The 19,807-nt window shown below is 37.7% G+C and overlaps 1 protein-coding gene across 1 annotated transcript in view; it reads left to right on the top strand.

Annotated features, from left to right (window-relative positions):
• The window catches only part of ADCY1 (adenylate cyclase 1), a 165,080-nt gene extending 146,846 nt beyond the window's left edge, over nucleotides 1-18,234 (top strand). Inside the window, exons 15-20 of the mRNA XM_035549896.1 lie at nucleotides 7,255-7,371; nucleotides 8,594-8,740; nucleotides 9,135-9,233; nucleotides 14,524-14,638; nucleotides 16,846-16,970; nucleotides 17,896-18,234. Coding sequence (XP_035405789.1) covers nucleotides 7,255-7,371; nucleotides 8,594-8,740; nucleotides 9,135-9,233; nucleotides 14,524-14,638; nucleotides 16,846-16,970; nucleotides 17,896-18,234 — 942 coding nt within the window. The remainder of the gene's footprint in view (nucleotides 1-7,254; nucleotides 7,372-8,593; nucleotides 8,741-9,134; nucleotides 9,234-14,523; nucleotides 14,639-16,845; nucleotides 16,971-17,895) is intronic.
• The last annotated feature ends 1,573 nt before the right edge of the window (nucleotides 18,235-19,807 follow it).

Below are 19,807 nucleotides of genomic sequence, written 5' to 3'. Positions count from 1 at the left end.
AAAATTAGTAGAACTAAGACACTCAAAATCTTTCATGTCTGTTGGGGTTTACAGAGAAAAGCTATTGCAACCTTCTTTCCAGAGATGTATAAAATTCAGTTGCTTTGGAGAAGTGATTTTTTGTTTGTAATTGTTCTAAAACAGCATATCATTAGTGAAGTAATATAATTATATCTAAGGTACATTATGAATGCATGTTAGATTTCAAATGTGGGAAATTTACTGTTACCAGTATAAACTTGAGATAAAGAAAATAAATCCTTGTTTGCTTGTTTTTATTACTATTATCTAAATAAACTTATTTAGATACCCCTCTGGGGCTTTTTATTTTTTATTTTTTTTTTGAAAATACATTTCTTAACTATCATATTCACAGGAAAAACTATAGAAATTATATTAGCCGTAAGCAGGAGTGTCAGGAAAAGTCTACTTCCCCTCACTCCCCAGCACTCCTATGCCTACCTCCAACGTGTGTCACACTGATCCCTGAAGGAAAGAGGAAGTTAAACTAAGATGTAAGTTTGGTTTGATGGAATTTGGAAGTTGCCATTATGATAGATCTTACACTTTTACACTCCTGTATTTCATACAGGTTACAACCTGTTCACACCTACATGCTATTAACTATGTTAATTGTCATAGGTGACTCCCTTCTGAGAGGAACAGAGGACCCCATATGTCAGCCAGACCCTACCGATAAGGAAGTCTGCTGCCTCCCTGGGGCCTGGGTCAGGGCCATTACCAGGACACTTCCTGGCCTGGTTTTCCCCTCCAATTATTATCCATTACTGATGATTCAGGCTGGCAGCGATGAAATCATTGAGAGAAGCCTGAAGGCTATCTAAAGGGACTTCAGGGGACTGGTGTGGTTAGTAGATGGAACAGGAGTACAGGTGGTGTTTTCCTCTATCCCTTCAGTGGCAGGGAGGGATACTGACAGGACCCAGAACACTCAGCTGATAAATACATGGCTGAGAGGCTGGTGTCGTCACAGGAATTTGTGGGTTTTTTTGACCATGGGATGGTTTACTCAGCACCTGGCCTGATGGCTGCAGATGGGTCTGACCTGTCTCAAAGAGGGAAATGTATCCCAGCCCAGGAGCTGGCAGGGCTCATTGAGAGGGCTTTAAACAAGGTATGAAGGGGGATGGGGATGAAATAAGGCTCAGTACAGATGAGCATGGGGGAGCAGCGTGAAGGTTGTGGGTGAGGGCAATGGCGCAACTGAAGTGCATCTACGCTAATGCACACAGCAAGGGCAACAAACAGAAGGAGCTGGAAGCCATTGTGTGGCAGGCAACCTGCAACTTAGTTGCTGTCCCTGAAACATGGTGGGACTATTGCAACAATGGGATTGCTGCAATGGATGGCTATAAGCTCTTCAGAAGGGACAGGCAACTAAGAGACGACACTAAGCTGGGGGTAAGTGTTGATCTGCCAGAGGGCAGGAAGGCCCTGCAGAGGGACCTGGACAGGCTGCATCAATGGGCAGAGGCCAGTGAGATGAGGTTCAACATGGCTAAGTGCCAGGTCCTGCACTTTGATCACAACAACTCCATGCAGCACTACAGACTTGGGGCAGAGTGGCTGGAAAGCTGTGCAGAGGAAAAGGATCTAGGTGTGTTGGTTGACGCTTGCCTGAACATGAGCCAGCACTGTGCCCACGTGGCCAAAAAGGCCGACAGCATCCTGGCTTGCATCAGGAATAGCATAGCCAGCAGGATCAGGGAGGTGATTGTCCCCTTGTACTCTGCTCTGGTGAGGCCGCACCTCCAGTACTGTGTTCAGTTTTGGGCCCCTCACTACAGGAAAGACATTAAGACCCTGGAGTGTGTCCAGAGAAGGGCTACGAAGCTGCTGAAGGGCCTGGAACACAAGTCCTATGAGGAGCGGCTGAGGGGACTGGGGTTGTTTAGTCTGGAGAAGAGGAGGCTCAGGGGAAACCTTATTGCTCTCTACAGCTACCTGAAAGGAAGTTGTGGGGAGCTGGGGGTAAGCCCTTTCTCATAAATAACTAGCGAGAGGACAGGAGGGAATGGCCTCAAGTTGCATCAGGGGAAGTTCAGGTTGGAAATTAGGAGAAATTTATTTTCAGAAAGAGTGGCCAGGCATTGGAACAGGTTGCCCAGGGAGGCGGTGTAGTCACCATCCCTGGAGGTGTTTAAGGAAAGGTTGAATGTGGTCCTTAGGAAGATATTTTATTGGGCAATATTGGTGGTAAGGGTACGGTTGGATCAAATGATCTTGCAGGTCTTTTCTAACATTAATTATTCTATGATTCTACGATTCTGTGATTCTATGTTGTTAAGGGGACTGTCTAAATCATTAGAGTGCTTGCTTTTACATGTAAGATCAAGACTGCAACACATGGATTAAACACATCCATGGCATTACTGTGCTACTTAGAATGGAGAAATCAAGAATGATTTAGCTCTATTTTCTTCTACTCGTAAAGTTTTTCTACCTAGCAGTTAAATTCTGTTGGGAGTTTTTGTTTGTCTCAATGTCCAAGACCATGTCTACCTCTGTGTTTTACTTACATATTTGAGTGTTTTTTATTTATCATTTATTTATCATTTGAGTAAGCTTTAAACTTATCGTGTTCTATAATTGCTGAGGACTCCGTGCTGTTTAACTGAGTCAAGAATGCATGACCACTTCATTTTATTGTTTTTCTATGATCCCAGTATCTATATGTGCTGTGCCTGTCAGCCTCCAAAGTTTGTTTTGGACCAAATAGTCTGTATTTGTTGTGGTGCCAAATATAATTTCCAAGAGGAAAAAAATATCCCCTGACTTTGACACTCAGAGCAGCACATGACTAACTAGCTGGATAGCAGCCATCTTTATATACTCTGGCACATGGTGGAGGTGTGTGAGTGCCATATGATCCATGACTACAAGACCTACTGTATGTTATTTCTACCCATGAAGTAGAGTAGCAAGCAGGAAGATGCTGTTTTGCCATCCTGTGACCTTTCAGTATGTCAAGAGTGAGCTCTAGCATCTTAAATGCTGTTCATCATTCCAGCTACAGTGATTTGCATGGTGAATTGTGCATCCTTAAGGAAAATACTGCTTAAAGATTTAGTTTTAAATCGGCTTTTAATTAGGAAACCATTTTAAAAAATCAAGTACAAAAAAGTAATGGGATGTTTGCTTGCTGAAAGAACAGAACTGGACAATAGGAAGGAAAGAAATAACAACTTTTTATGTTATCTTGGAGCCATGTTTTACAGAAATATCTAGTCATCTGCTGCAAGTTGTTAAAATGTTGCACATTTACTCCAAAGGAAAATAAGGGGAGTTAAGATTCTTATCAAATTTCAGTAATGTCCACCATCATCTTCAGGTACCTAGAAAACTTCATTTCAAAAAGAAGACAAAATGCGATTTTCAGATCTTTCTAATTGCGAATCAAGTACTTAGGTGCTACCATCCTGTCTGTGGGATTTGCATGATATAATCAGAAAGAATAAAATCAGTGTAGGCAGGAAATTCAGAAATTAAGGATCATCATAACTGCCACACTTTGAAGTCAGTATGCTGGGTAAATGCTTGGCCACTTTAGTGGTCGGGGCATATACCCTCATTCTCGGTTCTCCGTGGAAGATCTATTTAATGTACAATAAATAATAATGTATATCATGTCTTAATGAACGTTGACCTGGTTTTCACTGTGTATTGGGTTGAAACGATGCTCAATCCAAGGGCTAGTTAACAACGTGCAGCGGTACCACTGTGATGGCTATTACAGAAGTGTTTATGGTGTTTACGTTTTCAAATGGGTGAGCAAAAAAAAAAATATTATATTTGTACTTATTAGGCTCTTTAGCATAATAAAAATCTGAGTATCAAAAGCTCTGGGCAGATTGTTGGTAGGAAACATTATGTGTTAAAATCACCTTTGAATAATAGGCAGACTCCAAACTACTAATTGTTTAACAACCATTAAGAGGAGACAAGGGAAAAAAAAAACATCATCTTGAGTGACGGTTCTCCTCAGCTGCTAGACTGCAGGAGTCCTGTACATGGTTTAACAGCATTCTTGGTCATGTTTCCCTGTGGCTGAGGTATTATTTTCCATCAAAATATTTGGCTTAACTTGGTTATCTTCTCAGTAGTAGAATTTTTAGAAAATTGTTCACATAAATGCATATGATCTCCAGAGATTTTCTTCCATTTTACAGGGTGAGTGTAGTGGTTCATTGTGCAAACACTGAATTGCATGAACTACTAATAGAGCTGGAGGTTCACATATCCCAGTTGCCAGCCAGTGCACTGTGAAAGATTTGAGATAACATAGTACAATATGGAGTTTAGGAAGTTCTGCTGGTGCTAGCTCATGACTGGAAAAACTTCAGACTCAAGGGCTATTCTGGAAGCAACTTTGCATGGCTTTAGTAATCTGATTGCAGTGCTAATCCTGTAAAGAAATTCTCAGATGAATAAAACAATTACTGGCATACAGCTGCAGTAGAAAGGATTTTGTCAATATTTTTTTTATTTACTTCATCACGAACCACAAACAGACTAGTACTAACTAAACAATATTTTTAAAACTGAAAGTATCCTGCAAATAATGCCATTATTAAGAAGAATATATTGGTAAATTCCCAGTGATCTATGCTAATATTAGAGGAAAACACCAAACTGTTTTGAGAAAAAACAGACAAGCAAAGCTGACTTTTAAAATTGCATTTCTGAAAAAAGTTAATATAATGCAAATGCATCTGTTACATAACAAGAACAGAAGTAATGCAGCAAGTTTTAGGTATACTATGTGAAAAACAAACAAACAAAGAAAAAAAACCACCACATTTTCTAACTGATAATGAGTCGGTAAAACATTTATATTGTACTTACTGTTCACATGTCATTGGTCATACAGGCTCTTTTTGGTTTTGTTCACTTTTTTCTGTGTCGAATTTCACTTTTCTGAATATCACAGTATTTTCAGAAACTTTTTTTTTTTTTTAAACAGGCAATGGGAAGAGAATTTCAGTTTCTACATAACACCGTTGAGAAACTTTATGTGCCTTATATGACAATAGCTGTAAAAAGCAAATATAGGAGCATTTCCCTTATTTATGACTCTTAATCACTTTATCATATATAAATGAATCAACAAAACTTAAAAAAAAAAAGAAAAGAAGAAGTTTATGAAGAAGCTAAAACTGACACAAATGTGGTTTTCTTATCCAGGATTTGTCACAAGAGGAAAGTAAAAATAATGCTATTATGGAACTGATTGTTGCATTCTTTAGGGAATACTAGAATATCAGTTACCTATCTTTTCTAATGTGTTACACCTGTAAGAAATATGTATTCTGCAATTGACAGCCAAGACTTGACATGTGTACATACACTTTGTGTCCAAAAATCCTGTCCTGCAGACAGTGTGATGGGTCCTTTCTCTGTGGTTTTAGTGCCACCTTCAGGTACAAGGATCATGTTTCTGGAGCACCAGTGCCCAATTTCTTTTTAGCTGTATCCTGAAAAAGTGGATTTCCATGTGATAACTAGTCAGTTGGTGGCATTACTACTGCATTTTTATGCCTATTAAATAGCCATCTGAGAGCTCAAGTGATAAAACAGTACAGACCACTTCCTGAACAGACACGTAACAAGTTGCCAGCAATGTAAATACTGTGGGATGGTGTGTGAATGCATAAAATGTGATAACTGCTTATTATATTGATGTGACATGCCATAGTACCAAAGAACATTCTAAATTTTGTCACCAGATGTGAAGAAAAAACAAGGCTTGCTTTTAAATACTGCATCTTTTCAAATACAGTTAAAGTCTGCAAAATGACCTAGGTGCCATGAATACCAAACAGGTACAATCAAAAAGTAGCATGTTAAAAATGATGTCACTCATGCCTATGGATTTTGTTTCTTTTTTTTTATTGTCACAATAATCTATCTTGTTTTTTGAACCAGCAGCTACTGTGTGAATATCATGGTAGCGGCTTTCCTTAATGAGCCAACAGGAACAGGGACAAATAGATGAAGATTTGGTTGCTATTTAGCTGCCTGAATAATATTTCCACCAAGAATGTAAACACCTGTGATCTGTGTTATTTTATTCTTTCTGCAGCCTCAAGTTCTCCTCCCTTTGAAATGTCTGTTTTGCCTGGGAAAGGGTGATGCCTATACATCCTTTTATCTCAGCTGCTCAAAGAGTTGCTTTGAGCTCAGGAGTTCATGAGTCACAAGGAGAGAAGAAAATTTTCATTTGCATTTCCCTGAAAGGCAGAAAGCAGGAAGATCAAAAAAGGCCCAGAAAATATGTCATCCGTTTGCTTTCCTCCTCAGAGGGCTGTGTGATAGAAAGTGAAAATCAGAATGTAGGGCTCAAAGCCCCTCTCAGAACAAGGAGCAAATAATGTTGCAGAAAACTTTAAGAAGGATTAGGCTGGAATTTGCAGACCTAGGAGTTCCAAAAAGAGATTCCTATATATTTAGTATTTTTCAGATAAAGGATCTGATTTTTAGAATTGCTTCCTTATGTGTGGACCTCACTGGCTCCTGTGACCAGAGTCACTTAAAATAAGACACAAGAACCTTGAGTTAAGGACCTCAACTGTGTTAACTCTTAGACACTTTCTTAATGCTGTCATTCTCATGAATTGTAGTATCTCTGCTGTGTACAGGAATTGTGTATGTATTCATGACAAATACTGTTGTAATTAAAGACAGCTGTAGAAATAATTGTTTTTATATTAAAATATATATGTTTTTAAATTGCTTATCGCTCTTGAGGATGTTCAAATGTAAAACAGTTTTCTCTGTTAAAGCTGTTTTACCAGGTCAGTTTCTATTTTACTGCAAAATGTCATAGATTTGCTTTAAATACTGGTGATTCTCCAGGCTTCCCTTTTTTGAAAGGTGGATCAGATAGTGCTGTCAGTATTTCCACCTACCTAAAAAAGAAGTAATTCACCTCTAATGTCAATGTGACTTAAGGGGAATTGTTAATAGCTTTTTAAGAGTGCCCATTTAAAGAGCAGAGGTCCGTGTGAGACACCAACACACAGCTGATCAAGCCCTGAAAGTAGTCATCAGCCTAGTGACTTTAGTTTGAATTACTAAGAACTTAAAGGTAAAAAGCCCCTGATGCTACTGTTCTCACTCTACTTCATAGATATTATTTTGCTCAGTTTAATTTCAAAGTATGTTTTTGATGGTTTCAGTTAATTTTTCTTGTTTACATTTTGGAAAAGTTTTTCTTTTTCTCTATCCCTACAGGCAGAAGAAGAGAGAGATGATATGGAGAGAGTTAAACTGGATAATAAACGAATTCTCTTCAATCTGTTGCCAGCACATGTCGCACAGCACTTTCTTATGTCTAATCCAAGGAATATGGTAAACCAAGATAAGGTTTAAATATATGGTAATGTTGTATGAATGTGACCATTTGCAGCTTGGGTCAACTTTCAACTGTATGCTTTCAAGAAAAGCTTGGACTTATAAAATTGCATTCAAATTAAAATAAATGGGTTTGCAAATACTTGTATGCATGAATTAGATCAGGATTATTTCTTTCTCTGTATTGTCCTCTTTCTCTGAAGAATTTTAAGAAAAAGCAGGATAAGGGAATTTTGTATTATTCAACATCAATGCAGCTGAGTGTCTGCATGCAAATCAAAAATTTCTTTTTTCAATTAAATTAGAGGATTGGAATTTATCAGAGTATTTCATGAGTTCGGTTTGGTTCTGAGTGGTGAGGTGTGTGAATTGCCGGAAGCTTCCATTTGAACCACTCTAGTTCTGTAAATACACCATATTACCAAACTCAGCCTTTAAAGGTAAAAACGGAATTTTACACATCCAGAGAAGCTACAGTAGCTTTTAACCTCAAAGTCCACACTGATGAAATGAACACTGGTTCAAGAAGGCATTACCAGAATTTTTCTAGAGCAGCTGCAATAACTGCAGCAGTTGTGGCCATAATGACCACAACACTGCTCTTCTAAATGATGAGTCTCTGTGCTTTGGAGTTTGGACCAATATATTTAAACTGCAGAAGAGCAATTATACTTTCTGTTAGCTCTCTGAATTCTTAAATAGGAGCCTTACCAGAACAAGATTATATTGTATACAGGACTCTGCAACTCAGGGAAAGAGATGAAAAAGCAAGGCTGGTTTTGTGCTGCAGGGTAAGACAGTTCTGTCTCCTATTTTAACTATAAAACAAAACTGAGAAAATGCAATGGTATTTCTCACACAATAAAAGTTCTAAAACTGTTCAGACTTTCTATGAATTTTTCAGTCACTTCTTCCCTAAACAGGGAAAAGAGACTACGTTGTTGTTGTTGTTGTTGTTGTTTGTTTGTTTGTTTTATTTAAATGGCTTTAATAGGTTAGGTTTTACTTTTATGTTGTGCTATTTTTGAGGGAAGAGATCTTGCATTTATTTATTTATATTCAATAGGACTGGCTTTATCTCTACCAAAACTGATGGCTGTTGTCCTAGCTATCAAGACAACTGCTCTTGCTGCTTAGCAGTAGAATAGGTATCATAATAATGATGTCTGTTTTAGATTAAACTTTTTAAACAAAAATTATATCTGTTCATGTACTGCAGGACCTTTATTACCAGTCATATTCACAAGTGGGAGTGATGTTTGCTTCCATCCCAAATTTCAATGATTTCTACATTGAACTGGATGGCAATAATATGGGAGTGGAGTGTTTACGCCTGTTAAATGAAATTATTGCTGATTTTGATGAGGTAAGGTCTAAGTGCTTTGTCTTTTGACCATATCAGTTCTACCAAACTTCTATCAACAGAGTTTTTTTGTAACTATTCAACATATTTTGAACTGCTTAATAAAACATTACTATATTGAGAATCCACTGAGCCTCTCTCCAAAGTGCCTGTTTTGTACATTTGAGGACATGAATCTGACTTCAAATTCCTTTACTGTAAGAAAAGTATTAAAATGCAAGTCAGTGGTTTTTTCTTGTTTGTTTGTTTGCTTGTTTTTCTTTAAATGACCACAAAGTGAGCAAGCCTCAACTTACCAAACATAATATGGTTTAATCAAGTTGCACATTATTTGTTAACTATGGTTGCTTGCCTAAAATATTATGTAATATTTAACAGTTTTATGTTTTAAACAAAGCTTATGGACAAAGAATATTATAAGGACATAGAAAAGATCAAGACAATTGGAAGTACATATATGGCAGCTGTGGGACTTGTACCTACTTCAGGAACTAAGGTAAGAAGATTTTATATGACGGTCAACGTGGTGGAACTGTTCTTCAGTTTCCAAAGGAACACCAGGAACACAACCAACTCAGTGTGATTACAGATAGCTTGTTTTATTTCTTTACAACAAATTGAATCTGAAATTCCAATAACAACATTAGCTTAAAAAGAAAAATTGCTATCCTAGCAACTTCTCATATGCCTGCATTTGTATTTGATTGTCTGCAGATCTGGATTATTTGTAAAGACTCTGTGTAAAAAGCTCCTAAGTCAGAATGGTAGTGTTTTAAACCCAGAATGTATTTACTAGATATGTATGCAGCATCTGGAAAAACAGAGAATCCCCTGGCAGAATACCAAATATATTGTATTCAAATTGATAATTACATTTAAAAGACAATGTATTAATAAACTATTAAGAAAATTAATTATACAAGCAATATAATGAACATAGGAAGGCAACCCATGCATTCAGATTTCCCAGAATTTCCTGAGACCTCTTCCATATTCATAGAATCATAGTATCATAGAATGGTTTGGATTGGAAGGGACCTCAAAAATCATCTATTTCTACCCCCTTCTACTAGACCAGGTTGCTCAAAGCCCCATCCAACCTGGCCTTGAACACTTCCAGGGTTGGGGTATCCATGACTTCTCTGGGCAACCTGTTCCAGTACCTCACCATCTTCATCATGAAGAATTTCTGCGTTATATCTAAACCTGCCCTGTTTTAGTTTAAAACTGTTACCCATTGTCTGATTACTATACCCCCGACAGAGTTTCTCCTCATCTTTCCTGTAGGGCCTCTTTTAAATACTGAAAGGCTGCTGTAAGATCTCTCTGGAGCTTTCTCATTTCTAAACTAAATAACGCCAACTTTCTCAGCCTTTCTTCATAAGAGAGGTTTTCCAGCCCTCTGATCATCTTCATGACCCTCTTCTGGACCCACTGTAACACATCCATGTCTTATCATGTGGGCCCAGAGCTGAACACAGTACTCCAGGTGGGGTGTCATGAAAGCAGAATAGAGGGAGAGAATCAACTCCTTTGACCTGTTACCTACAGTCTTTTTGATGCAGCCCAGGATACAGTTGGCTTTATGGGCTGCAAGCACACAGTGTGTCACCTGCAAACTTGTTGAAGGTACATTCAATCCCACTGCCCATGTTGCTGACGAAGATGTTAAATAGTACTGGTCCCAGGATAGACTCCTGAGGGACACCACTCATCACTAGTTTCCACTTGTACTTTGAGCCATTGACCTCAACTCTTCAGGTGGACCATCCATACAATTTCTTATTGATCAAGAGGTCCATACATCAGATCCATGTTTCTCCAATTTGGAGACAAGGATGTTGTGCAGGACACTGCCAAATGCTTTGCATGAGTACAGGTAGATATGCATGCCTGTTCTGATACACATGTACAAGTGTCGTACAGATGCACTCATGCATATGGTTTAAAATTTAAAAGATAACACTGAATTAGAGGGTAAAAGCAAAATGAGGCAAAAGATGGCCTGTAAACTTTCTAAGAACAACCAACCTTGTTAAATAAATAAATAAATAAATAATGCAACATTGAAATCAACTATTAGAATCACACTGGAGTGTATCACAACTTACTTTCTGGTCTGTAAGGTGCTTTATTTATTTATTTATTTATTTATTTTAATTATCCGTAGAGTAGAAATCTGGACATTATAAGAAGACATTTTTAAATGTTGAGTTTATGCTGAAAATGTTTGACTCCTGGTTCCTGAGGAAGGCAGAAAATTCTTTGAATTTTGTTCCGTATGATCTCATACAAACAGGCAAAGGCATACTTGTGTGTCTGCTATAAATGCTCTTTGAACTATAATCCTGAAAACACGTGTGTTATTGCTTAACTTCGGTAGCATATGTTCCAAAACTTAAACATGTTTATCTCTTGTATTTTATAGTTGCTAACTGAAGGGTCAGCTGAGTTAGTCCAGTACTAAAGGTACTGCTCTGAGCTTATCATATTAATGTATTTTAAATCACTGCAGATGGTCTTGTACAGGACCCTCGCTTTTCCTGAAATCTTGGGGCAAATTTTGATCTTTTCTGTACAGGTAGAATTTATTTAACGTTCCAAACTCTCAAAAATTTAAAGATTTTTTGTGATCACAGATAATATTTTCATTTGTAACTTGGGTTTTCAGTTCTTCTGTGATATCTTCTGTGATGCAAGTGGGCAGGAATTGTTCATATCCTCTTGGCAATTTCCTGCTAGGTCTTCAGCATGCAGCCATTTATTAGAAGTATGATGATCCTGGGTAGCCTTCCATGTCCAGACAATCACTGCCAGATGTCCACACAGTCCCTGGACCGCCCTACAGAGCCAGATATGTCCATTGGAAGCCATATCAGACTCAAGTGCTCCTGGTCTCCCCTCTGCCAGGGGTATCCCAGCTTCATAAGAAAATCTGGTGCAGCCTCTAATTGTGTGCCATGGATTTTGTGCTAGGTTTAGGACATGAGCACAAAGCTGTGTATGTGGTTAACTCTGCTCTTAACTGAAAATACTTACGTAAGAACTCAGTAGGCTGATAAAGTTAAATATTTTAATCCCATATTTTACAGGACTTTTTTCCTGCAGCTTGGCTTCAGCAGGTGCCTATAGCAAATTCACATTGCCTCTGTCAGGATTGTTTTGTTGTGATGATTACAGCAGTCTTTCCATTAACCTTTCTTCTGTTGTTTAAATAAATAATTCATTACTAGTTACACCATCAGGGCAGCACACTTACCAGGTTCTTTGTAGATCTTCTGCGCAACATAAGTTCACCGCATGTTGGAGTCCTTGTAAATTACATCCGTGATTTCACTAGGATCCTGATTTTACTAGGGTCCTGACTTTGTTGTGTTTTTCAGTGCAAGTTCAAAAGAGTGTGGCAGTAAGCCTTTTGAGAGATACATGCCATCTACAGTAAATCCTGTATTTGTGACCTGTCACCTCTCCTGCAACCGTGAGAGGCAATGCAGGAAATCAAAGCATGCATCAGGCAAGAATGCATTGGAAGGAAAAGGAATATAAAGATTAGAAATTTAATAAAACCATAGACTTCTCCTTGTTCCAGACATTCAATATTCTTCACCCTCTCTGTTAGAAGTGTAGCCACCAGCTCTTTTAACTTTAAACTTAATTCCTATTCTTACTTTGTCTTGGTGAGGCTGGAAAAGAGTGGAGCTAGCTGACATTGCAAGAAACATGTAAAGAAAACTATCCTTCCAAAAAACTGGGACTTGCCCAAGTTTTTCATTTTATTCATTTTTTGTTAGCATTTTCTCTATTTTTTTTTTAATTTCCCAGACACATGGAGGACCACTTTCAAATTAAGCTGAGAAAAGCAAATAGCAGCCTGTTTCTCAGGTTTCTCAGCCACAGTGAATTTATAAAATCTCACTATCATATCAAAAATCCAGTAATCTCTCATCTCGTGCCAGCTACCACAGCCATGTTGTGAAACACCATATCGAATCTAGACAGCCAATGACCCTGTATTTCTTTCACCATATCCTACCTTTAGCCGACTTTCACTTTGTAAATCTGTTCAAGAATTCATATTTATTATTCAAATAAAAGTACAACATGAGAGCAACAATACTGAGTCAGGTCAAAGGTCCACTCTGGTAACCTATCTTTAATGAGCCAACAGTAGATACTGGGGGAACGGCATGAGTTACAGAGCAAACACGCAAATCTCTGTTTTCCACTTTCTAATGACATACTGTTTAAGAAATTCTAGATCTACAGATAATATCTATTTACCAGTTCATAGCAAATATTTCTTCCCTTAATTTGTATAATTATGTTTGAATCTAGCTAAAATTTTGGAATCAACAGTGTTCTCTGAAAATGAGTTCCACAGTTTAATTAGACTGTAGGTGTAAAAAGTATTTCCTTATGTTTTGTTTTTTCTTTTTTTCTTTTTCTTTTTTTCTTTTTTCTTTTTTTTCTTTTTCTTTTTCTTTTTCTTTTTCTTTTTCTTTTTCTTTTTCTTTTTCTTTTTCTTTTTCTTTTTCTTTTTCTTTTTCTTTTTCTTTTTCTTTTTCTTTTTCTTTTTTTTCTTTTTCTTTTTCTTTTCCTTTTCTTTTCCTTTTCTTTTCTTTTTCTTTTTCTTTTTCTTTTTCTTTTTCTTTTTCTTTTTCTTTTCCTTTTTCTTTTTCTTTTTCTTTTTCTTTTCCTTTTCTTTTTTTCTTTTCCTTTTCCTTTTCCTTTTCCTTTTCCTTTTCCTTTTCCTTTTTTTCTTTCTCTTTCTCTTTCTCTTTCTCTTTCTCTTTCTCTTTCTCTTTCTCTTTCTCTTTCTCTTTCTCTTTCTCTTTCTCTTTCTTTTTCTTTTTTTCTTTTTCCTTTTCTTTTTCCTTTTCTTTTTCTTCATCTTATCTTATCTTGATACTTCATTATTTTATTTGATCCTTTCTGGTTCTTTTGCTGTAGTTCATTTAGGTATGTTTTATAACAAATCACTTCAGCTTTCCTGGAAAGGAAAGAAAATAGAGCTGTTCTGTATCTTGCAGGATTAAACATAACAGGAATTTTGTCAATGGGAACAACATGGACCCATGGAGCTGGGATCTAGCAAAATCCCCAAAGGGAGAAAAGGGCAGAAACTGTAGCTATTAATAATCATCAGGCAAAGTAGTTTTGTAAGAAACCAGGTTATATTCTGTGTAATGCTCACAACAAACATCTGCAGTTCTCTAGCAACAGAACAACTTAACCATGGGAACTGTGCTTTCCATTCTTCCCAGAAATCAGAAAAAGAGAGGAGGGAAAGAGGAAAAAAGAGGGAAGGGAAGGGAAGGGAAGGGAAGGGAAGGGAAGGGAAGGGAAGGGAAGGGAAGGGAAGGGAAGGGAAGGGAAGGGAAGGGAAGGGAAGGGAAGGGAAGGGAAGGGAAGGGAAGGGAAGGGAAGGGAAGGGAAGGGAAGGGAAGGGAAGGGAAGGGAAGGGAAGGGAAGGGAAGGGAAGGGAAGGGAAGGGAAGGGAAGGGAAGGGAAGGGAAGGGAAGGGAAGGGAAGGGAAGGGAAGGGAAGGGAAGGGAAGGGAAGGGAAGGGAAGGGAAGGGAAGGGAGAAAGAAAAGAAAAAATCAGTATTTGAGAAAACAGTGCATATGCTGTAATCACCATCAAAAGTTCCTTTCACAGACAGCAGAATGGGTTAAATTCCTTTCCTAAGCCATCCAACTTGGTCCTTTCATTGTTTTGCATATTGGTATTTCAGCTGCTTCTCAGTACCAAACAAATCTAATGTTTAACACCATTTTGTTTCTAGGCTAAAAAATCAATTTTTTCCCATCTGAGTGCACTGGCAGATTTTGCAATAGAGATGTTTGACGTTCTTGATGAAATCAACTATCAGTCTTACAACGACTTTGTCCTACGAGTAGGTAAGTCACATTCTACAGTTATCACACAAGAGGAACACTGTTGTTTTTTAACTTTCCTTGTGCTGTCTGGAAAGGACTGCCTGCCCTGAATTCCTGAATAAAACTGAAAAGCCTTTTTGTAGAATGTGCACATCCATGTAGAAGATGAGCAGCATGAATGGTCATCATCACTACTAAAGAATTAAACCTGTGTCCAATTCCAGTGTCTAAGTCTATGCACACCGAAAAGGAAACTGCACTAATATTTTTATACAATATTATTACTGTATCTAATACTGTGGCTTACATCGCTTTGCATTGCTAAACAGGTACAAACTAATTCCAGCTGTATTTAACTGTTAGGTACTCCTGCATCTGCATAGACTTCGTTGGCATTAAAAGTGTGGTGGGAGCTTTTCATAAAAATCATAAAATATCCTGAGTTGGAAGAGATCCACAAGAATCATGAAGTCCAACTCTTGTCTCCACACAGTACCTCCCAGAAATAAAACCATATGTCTGAAAGTGTTGTCCAAATGCTCCTTGAACTCCAGCAGGCTTGGTGCCCTGACCACTTCCCTGGGGAGCATGTTTGAGTGCCCTACCAACCTCTTGGTGAAGGCTCTTTTCCTAATATGCAATCTGAACCTCCTCTGACGCAGTTGCATGCCATTCCCTTGATGATTCTCCCACTTGATTCTCCCACTAATGAGAAGAGATCAGCACCTCCCCCTCCAAATCACCTCAAACAGTCCTTTCTGACAGGACACAGTTTGAACAAAAATTCTTAATTTTTTTCATGGATGGAAGTTTTGAAAGAGAAACTTGACCACATGTATAGTCCAGGATTTATAGCAGTAATAGAGATTCAGTGGATGATCTGTACATATTTGAATATGTAGATATCTTGTGTATATTTATATATTGATACATATTTAATTTTATTAAAATATAAATCAAAACAACTTGCATCTTGAAAATTTTCAGTGCACAGGGGAGCTTTTCTCATGAATTCTAGGCTTTGGTATACAGTTTCAGAAGTTCTACCTTTGCTTTTTTTGTTTTTATGCTGTTATTACACAAAATTTTGGCAGTCTTCACACCTGTCTTGGTGAATGTGTGCTGTTTAATCCAACAAATAAAATTCTCTGGTCTTCACAGCACAGTCCTTCCCATGGAATCCTTTATATGCTATTTCAAGCCTTATCTCTGTGAGTACTTTTCCCCAGCCTGCTTAAGGAGCAAGATTTTCTCTTCCCTTCCTTCCTCCTGTCTCACTGCTCTCCAATGAAAACCAGCTAGACAAGGGGAAAAGTGAGGCTGCTAACAGCAGGATAGTGAGAAAGACCAAAGACAACAAGGATGGCAGTGGCAGACTTATACATCTTTGCCCTTCTGTATATCCTAATAATCAGAAGTCTGAAATTCTTTTTGAACCATGTTGCAACTGGTTTTCCCAGGTTCAGAAAGGGGTAGAAGACAAATGTCTAAACCCCATTCTGCTGTATAACTTGCCTGGGAAAGGCTTTGCATAGAACATTATGGAGTATTTCACACTTACGGCTCCTAAAGGGCGCTCAGAAGAAAGAACATCCCATTTTTTCTTTCAAACAAGGTGTCAAAATCTGTCAGAAATGTAGAAGAAAGCCCAGTGGATTCCCGAAAAAGATGCTTGAACTATTTTCACATACTGTCCTCTTCTTACAACCTGTTCTGAGCTGTCCTGAGTTGTCTAGTAGTGATAACCACTATGACATGCTTCTCTTACCCCATTCCTTGTGTTTTCAAGGCCAGTATTTCTGTTCAACTTGGAAAATCCCCCTCTAGAAGGGCTTTATATGAACAACCATAGTGGAAGTCATAGCAAACAATTAAAGATCTTTAAAATTTTTTCTTGAATTTTTCCACAGACAAATTGTGTAGTACCACTACTTTTCTTCTTTTCTTAAAAAATAATTAAAAAAAAATCAACAGATGGGCTAATTTTTTATATTGTTTATCATATTGCATTTCCAATTAGATGTCTATGTATATGTCTTTGTTTTGTATCTAAAACTCTTCCAAATTCGAAAGTCCAGTTGGTGTTAACATACATTGTGTCCTATGACTAAAAGAATTCCAGGGCACTTGTGTTAAGTCTGTTTTATAAGATTTATGTTTTCCTTCAATAATATGCTGTAGTGTTTGAAACAACTGAAAAAACAAATTCATTATTGTTCTGATTTTAGGTATTAATGTTGGGCCTGTAGTGGCTGGAGTCATTGGAGCCAGAAGACCACAGTATGATATCTGGGGAAACACTGTAAATGTTGCCAGCCGGATGGATAGTACTGGAGTGCAAGGGAAAATTCAGGTGACTGCATCCTAAGATAATTTTACAAACTTTATATAATTGCTGTTTTATATGTGGTTACATTTTCAAGACTCCTTAAAAAATGCAGCCTCACTTGATTTTGTGGTTTTTTTGTTGTTGTTTTTTTTTTTTTCTGAATAAAGCAAAATTCTCCAGATGAATCACGCATCAGATATGTAGGTGTTTTCCATGATATGCTTCACTACTTCATGAAATCCAGATAAATTGTTTCCCATCAGAAGAAACAGGGTTCTCTGCTGCATTGCACTCAGCTGGAGGCAAACCTGGGAATGCCAACACTGCATGGGGCTGCATGGGGCAGCCAGTGTGCTGTAGGAATTTTGCCTGAATAAGGACTACAAGGAAGGGATCTGTGTCCATTTGCATCCTGCTGCATTTTATATGGCTTTAAAAATTCCTCGAATCCTTTGGATTGGAGACGCTACGTAGGCAGATTATTGTTTTTCTACTGGAGCTTGGCTAGAAGCAATGCTGCGCCTCTCAAAATCTCAATGAACTCTTTATCCAAAATACTTGTTTAGTCTCCAGGGATCAAAAGGCCTTTTGGAGTCACCTACCATCAGTAGAATTGATCCAGCTTAGAAAAGTGGAGAATTTGGCTACATACTTCTGATAGACAGAGCTTAATTTGGCTGTGTAATTATTCATCTTGAGACCAGAATTTCTGCTTCTGAGATTCCAATTTGGTCAGTGATTTTAAATTCCTTAAGAAAACTTTTAGTGAGCCCAAGAGCAGCAGTAGGTGTTAATTCATTCTGCTTATGTGTACTTCACAACAGATAAGTAAAATAGGGAAGGGTTGGCAGTTTTAGGATTGACTTTACCGTCAATCAGAACAGAAAAAAATCTAATAAAAAACTAATAGTTTTTTTCCTTTTTTTTTTTTTCTTTTCCCTGTCTTCAGGTTACAGAAGAAGTTCAGCGGATATTAAAGAGGTGCAGTTATGAATTTGTGTGCAGGGGTAAAGTCAGTGTAAAGGGAAAAGGTGAAATGTTGACCTATTTCCTGGAAGGAAAGGCCAATGGAAATAATCCACAAACACGATCTTTAAACTTAGAGCGGAAAATATACCCTTATGGAAAAGCAAACATTCAAACAAAACTGGGTACCAGCTGTCCATCAGTGTCCTCAGTTGCTAGCTTTACCGTAAATGCTGGGCTTGGAGCAGTTCAAGCATCTGCCACTCATACAAATCAAACACTGCATTATCTTCCCTCTGTGCCAGCTGTGAAGGAGGCATAGAGCAAAGGAGATTTGGTTGTGCCATTTGCAGTGAACTTGGAGAGCAATGGTTCCCTGAATTTTTACCAAGAGATCAGAGGTCATATAGACCATGGCGTTAACCAAGGACCACTACAACCCAACCAAAGAGAACTTGGGAACTGTGTAATGAACTCTTGGGATGGAATATATATAAGGGCTAGCAATTCTGTTAGAAAAGTCAAAACCTGATTTTCTGGAAATAAGGAATATTTTCTTGACATTTTTAATGGGTAAATGGAAAAAAAAAAATGAGATAAACGTGCAAGCAATTATTTATGAGTGTGTGTGTATATATATGTTTTAATTTATATATGCACATATACAAACACTCCTATGTAGAATTAATATAGTTATATATATATATTAAAAAAAAAACATTAAAATATGTATTTATTTACACATCGACCTGCAATGACATAGCAAAGAGATTTCTCTTTCTGTCATAGCCGGCTTTGTTGGGTCTGGGATTAGAAAAGCTGCATTTAATTGTGGAGTGTGGGGCAGATGAAGGTTCTCTTGGGCTACAGCAAGAGTTAGAAAAGCCGTGCTCCCAGTGCATGAGTTAAAGCAATGAGAAAAGTGTTCATTGCACTGTCAGCAGCAGATTAATGAAGGGTGGATTCAGGTAATTGCTAAACTTTATGTATTTTTCAAGTTCTACTTGCATGCTCCGAAACTTTGAAGAAATTCCAAGTGAAACAATAACACTAGGTTTATAAAGTAGATAAACAACAGAACTTTAATTTTGGCAGAAGAGCAATTTGTTTTCTTTTTATATTGGAAAAAAAATCCACCAGAGAAAAAAAAAAAAAAAAAAGGGTGTTAGAGTTTTAAAAGTTGCTAATTCCTCAGAGGTCATTAGATTCTGTGTGAGACAGAGGAGCCACCCCCCAAATACAGCAATACACTTCAGCAATATAGAAACATTCCTTTATGTACATTGCTGATTTTATCGAAGAGCAGAAGGATGGTATTATAAACTGGATGGCTTTTATAAACAGCATAGGTCATGCAACTCGGTTCCAGGACTTAGCTATACCTTTCTAAGCCGCTCAAAGAATATTCCTGTACTTCAGACAAACATGCTGTTGCTAGTTTTGTGCTATTTGTATATTTGCCAGGTCTTATGTCTTAATTGATTTCTAAATTGATGCCATAGTTGTTGTTTTTTTATATCTTGATTCTATCCAGGCTCACTCCTCAAAGCTGTACATTTATAGAAAGCTATAATTCTGAGAAACAAGCACAGTCAAACTTTGCCTAACTGAGGAGCACACTGGTAAACATGCCATGAAGGTGAGGGCTGCTCTTAGCCTGCATAAAAGGGAATATGTTGTGACCTCTTTTTCCTTTAATAGAGTCCACATCCTATCATAAACGGTTTCATTTTGAAACACCAGTCTAGATGTGAAATGCATTGCATAACTCTCTATTCAAGGAGGGAGTTGTCCGGCTGCGGATGACTGGTGACATGCTCCATGGACAGCTGCCATAATGGGGACGCACAATCTAAACAGACTCACTGCTTTCCAAAAGAGAAGCAAAGCTTTAA

This window comes from Cygnus atratus, chromosome 2 (genome assembly GCF_013377495.2).
Source record: "Cygnus atratus isolate AKBS03 ecotype Queensland, Australia chromosome 2, CAtr_DNAZoo_HiC_assembly, whole genome shotgun sequence".
In the NCBI taxonomy this organism is placed as follows: Eukaryota; Metazoa; Chordata; class Aves; order Anseriformes; family Anatidae; genus Cygnus; species Cygnus atratus.
Note: the sequence above shows the minus strand (reverse complement) of the source record. Positions and strands in the feature narration are given on the sequence as shown.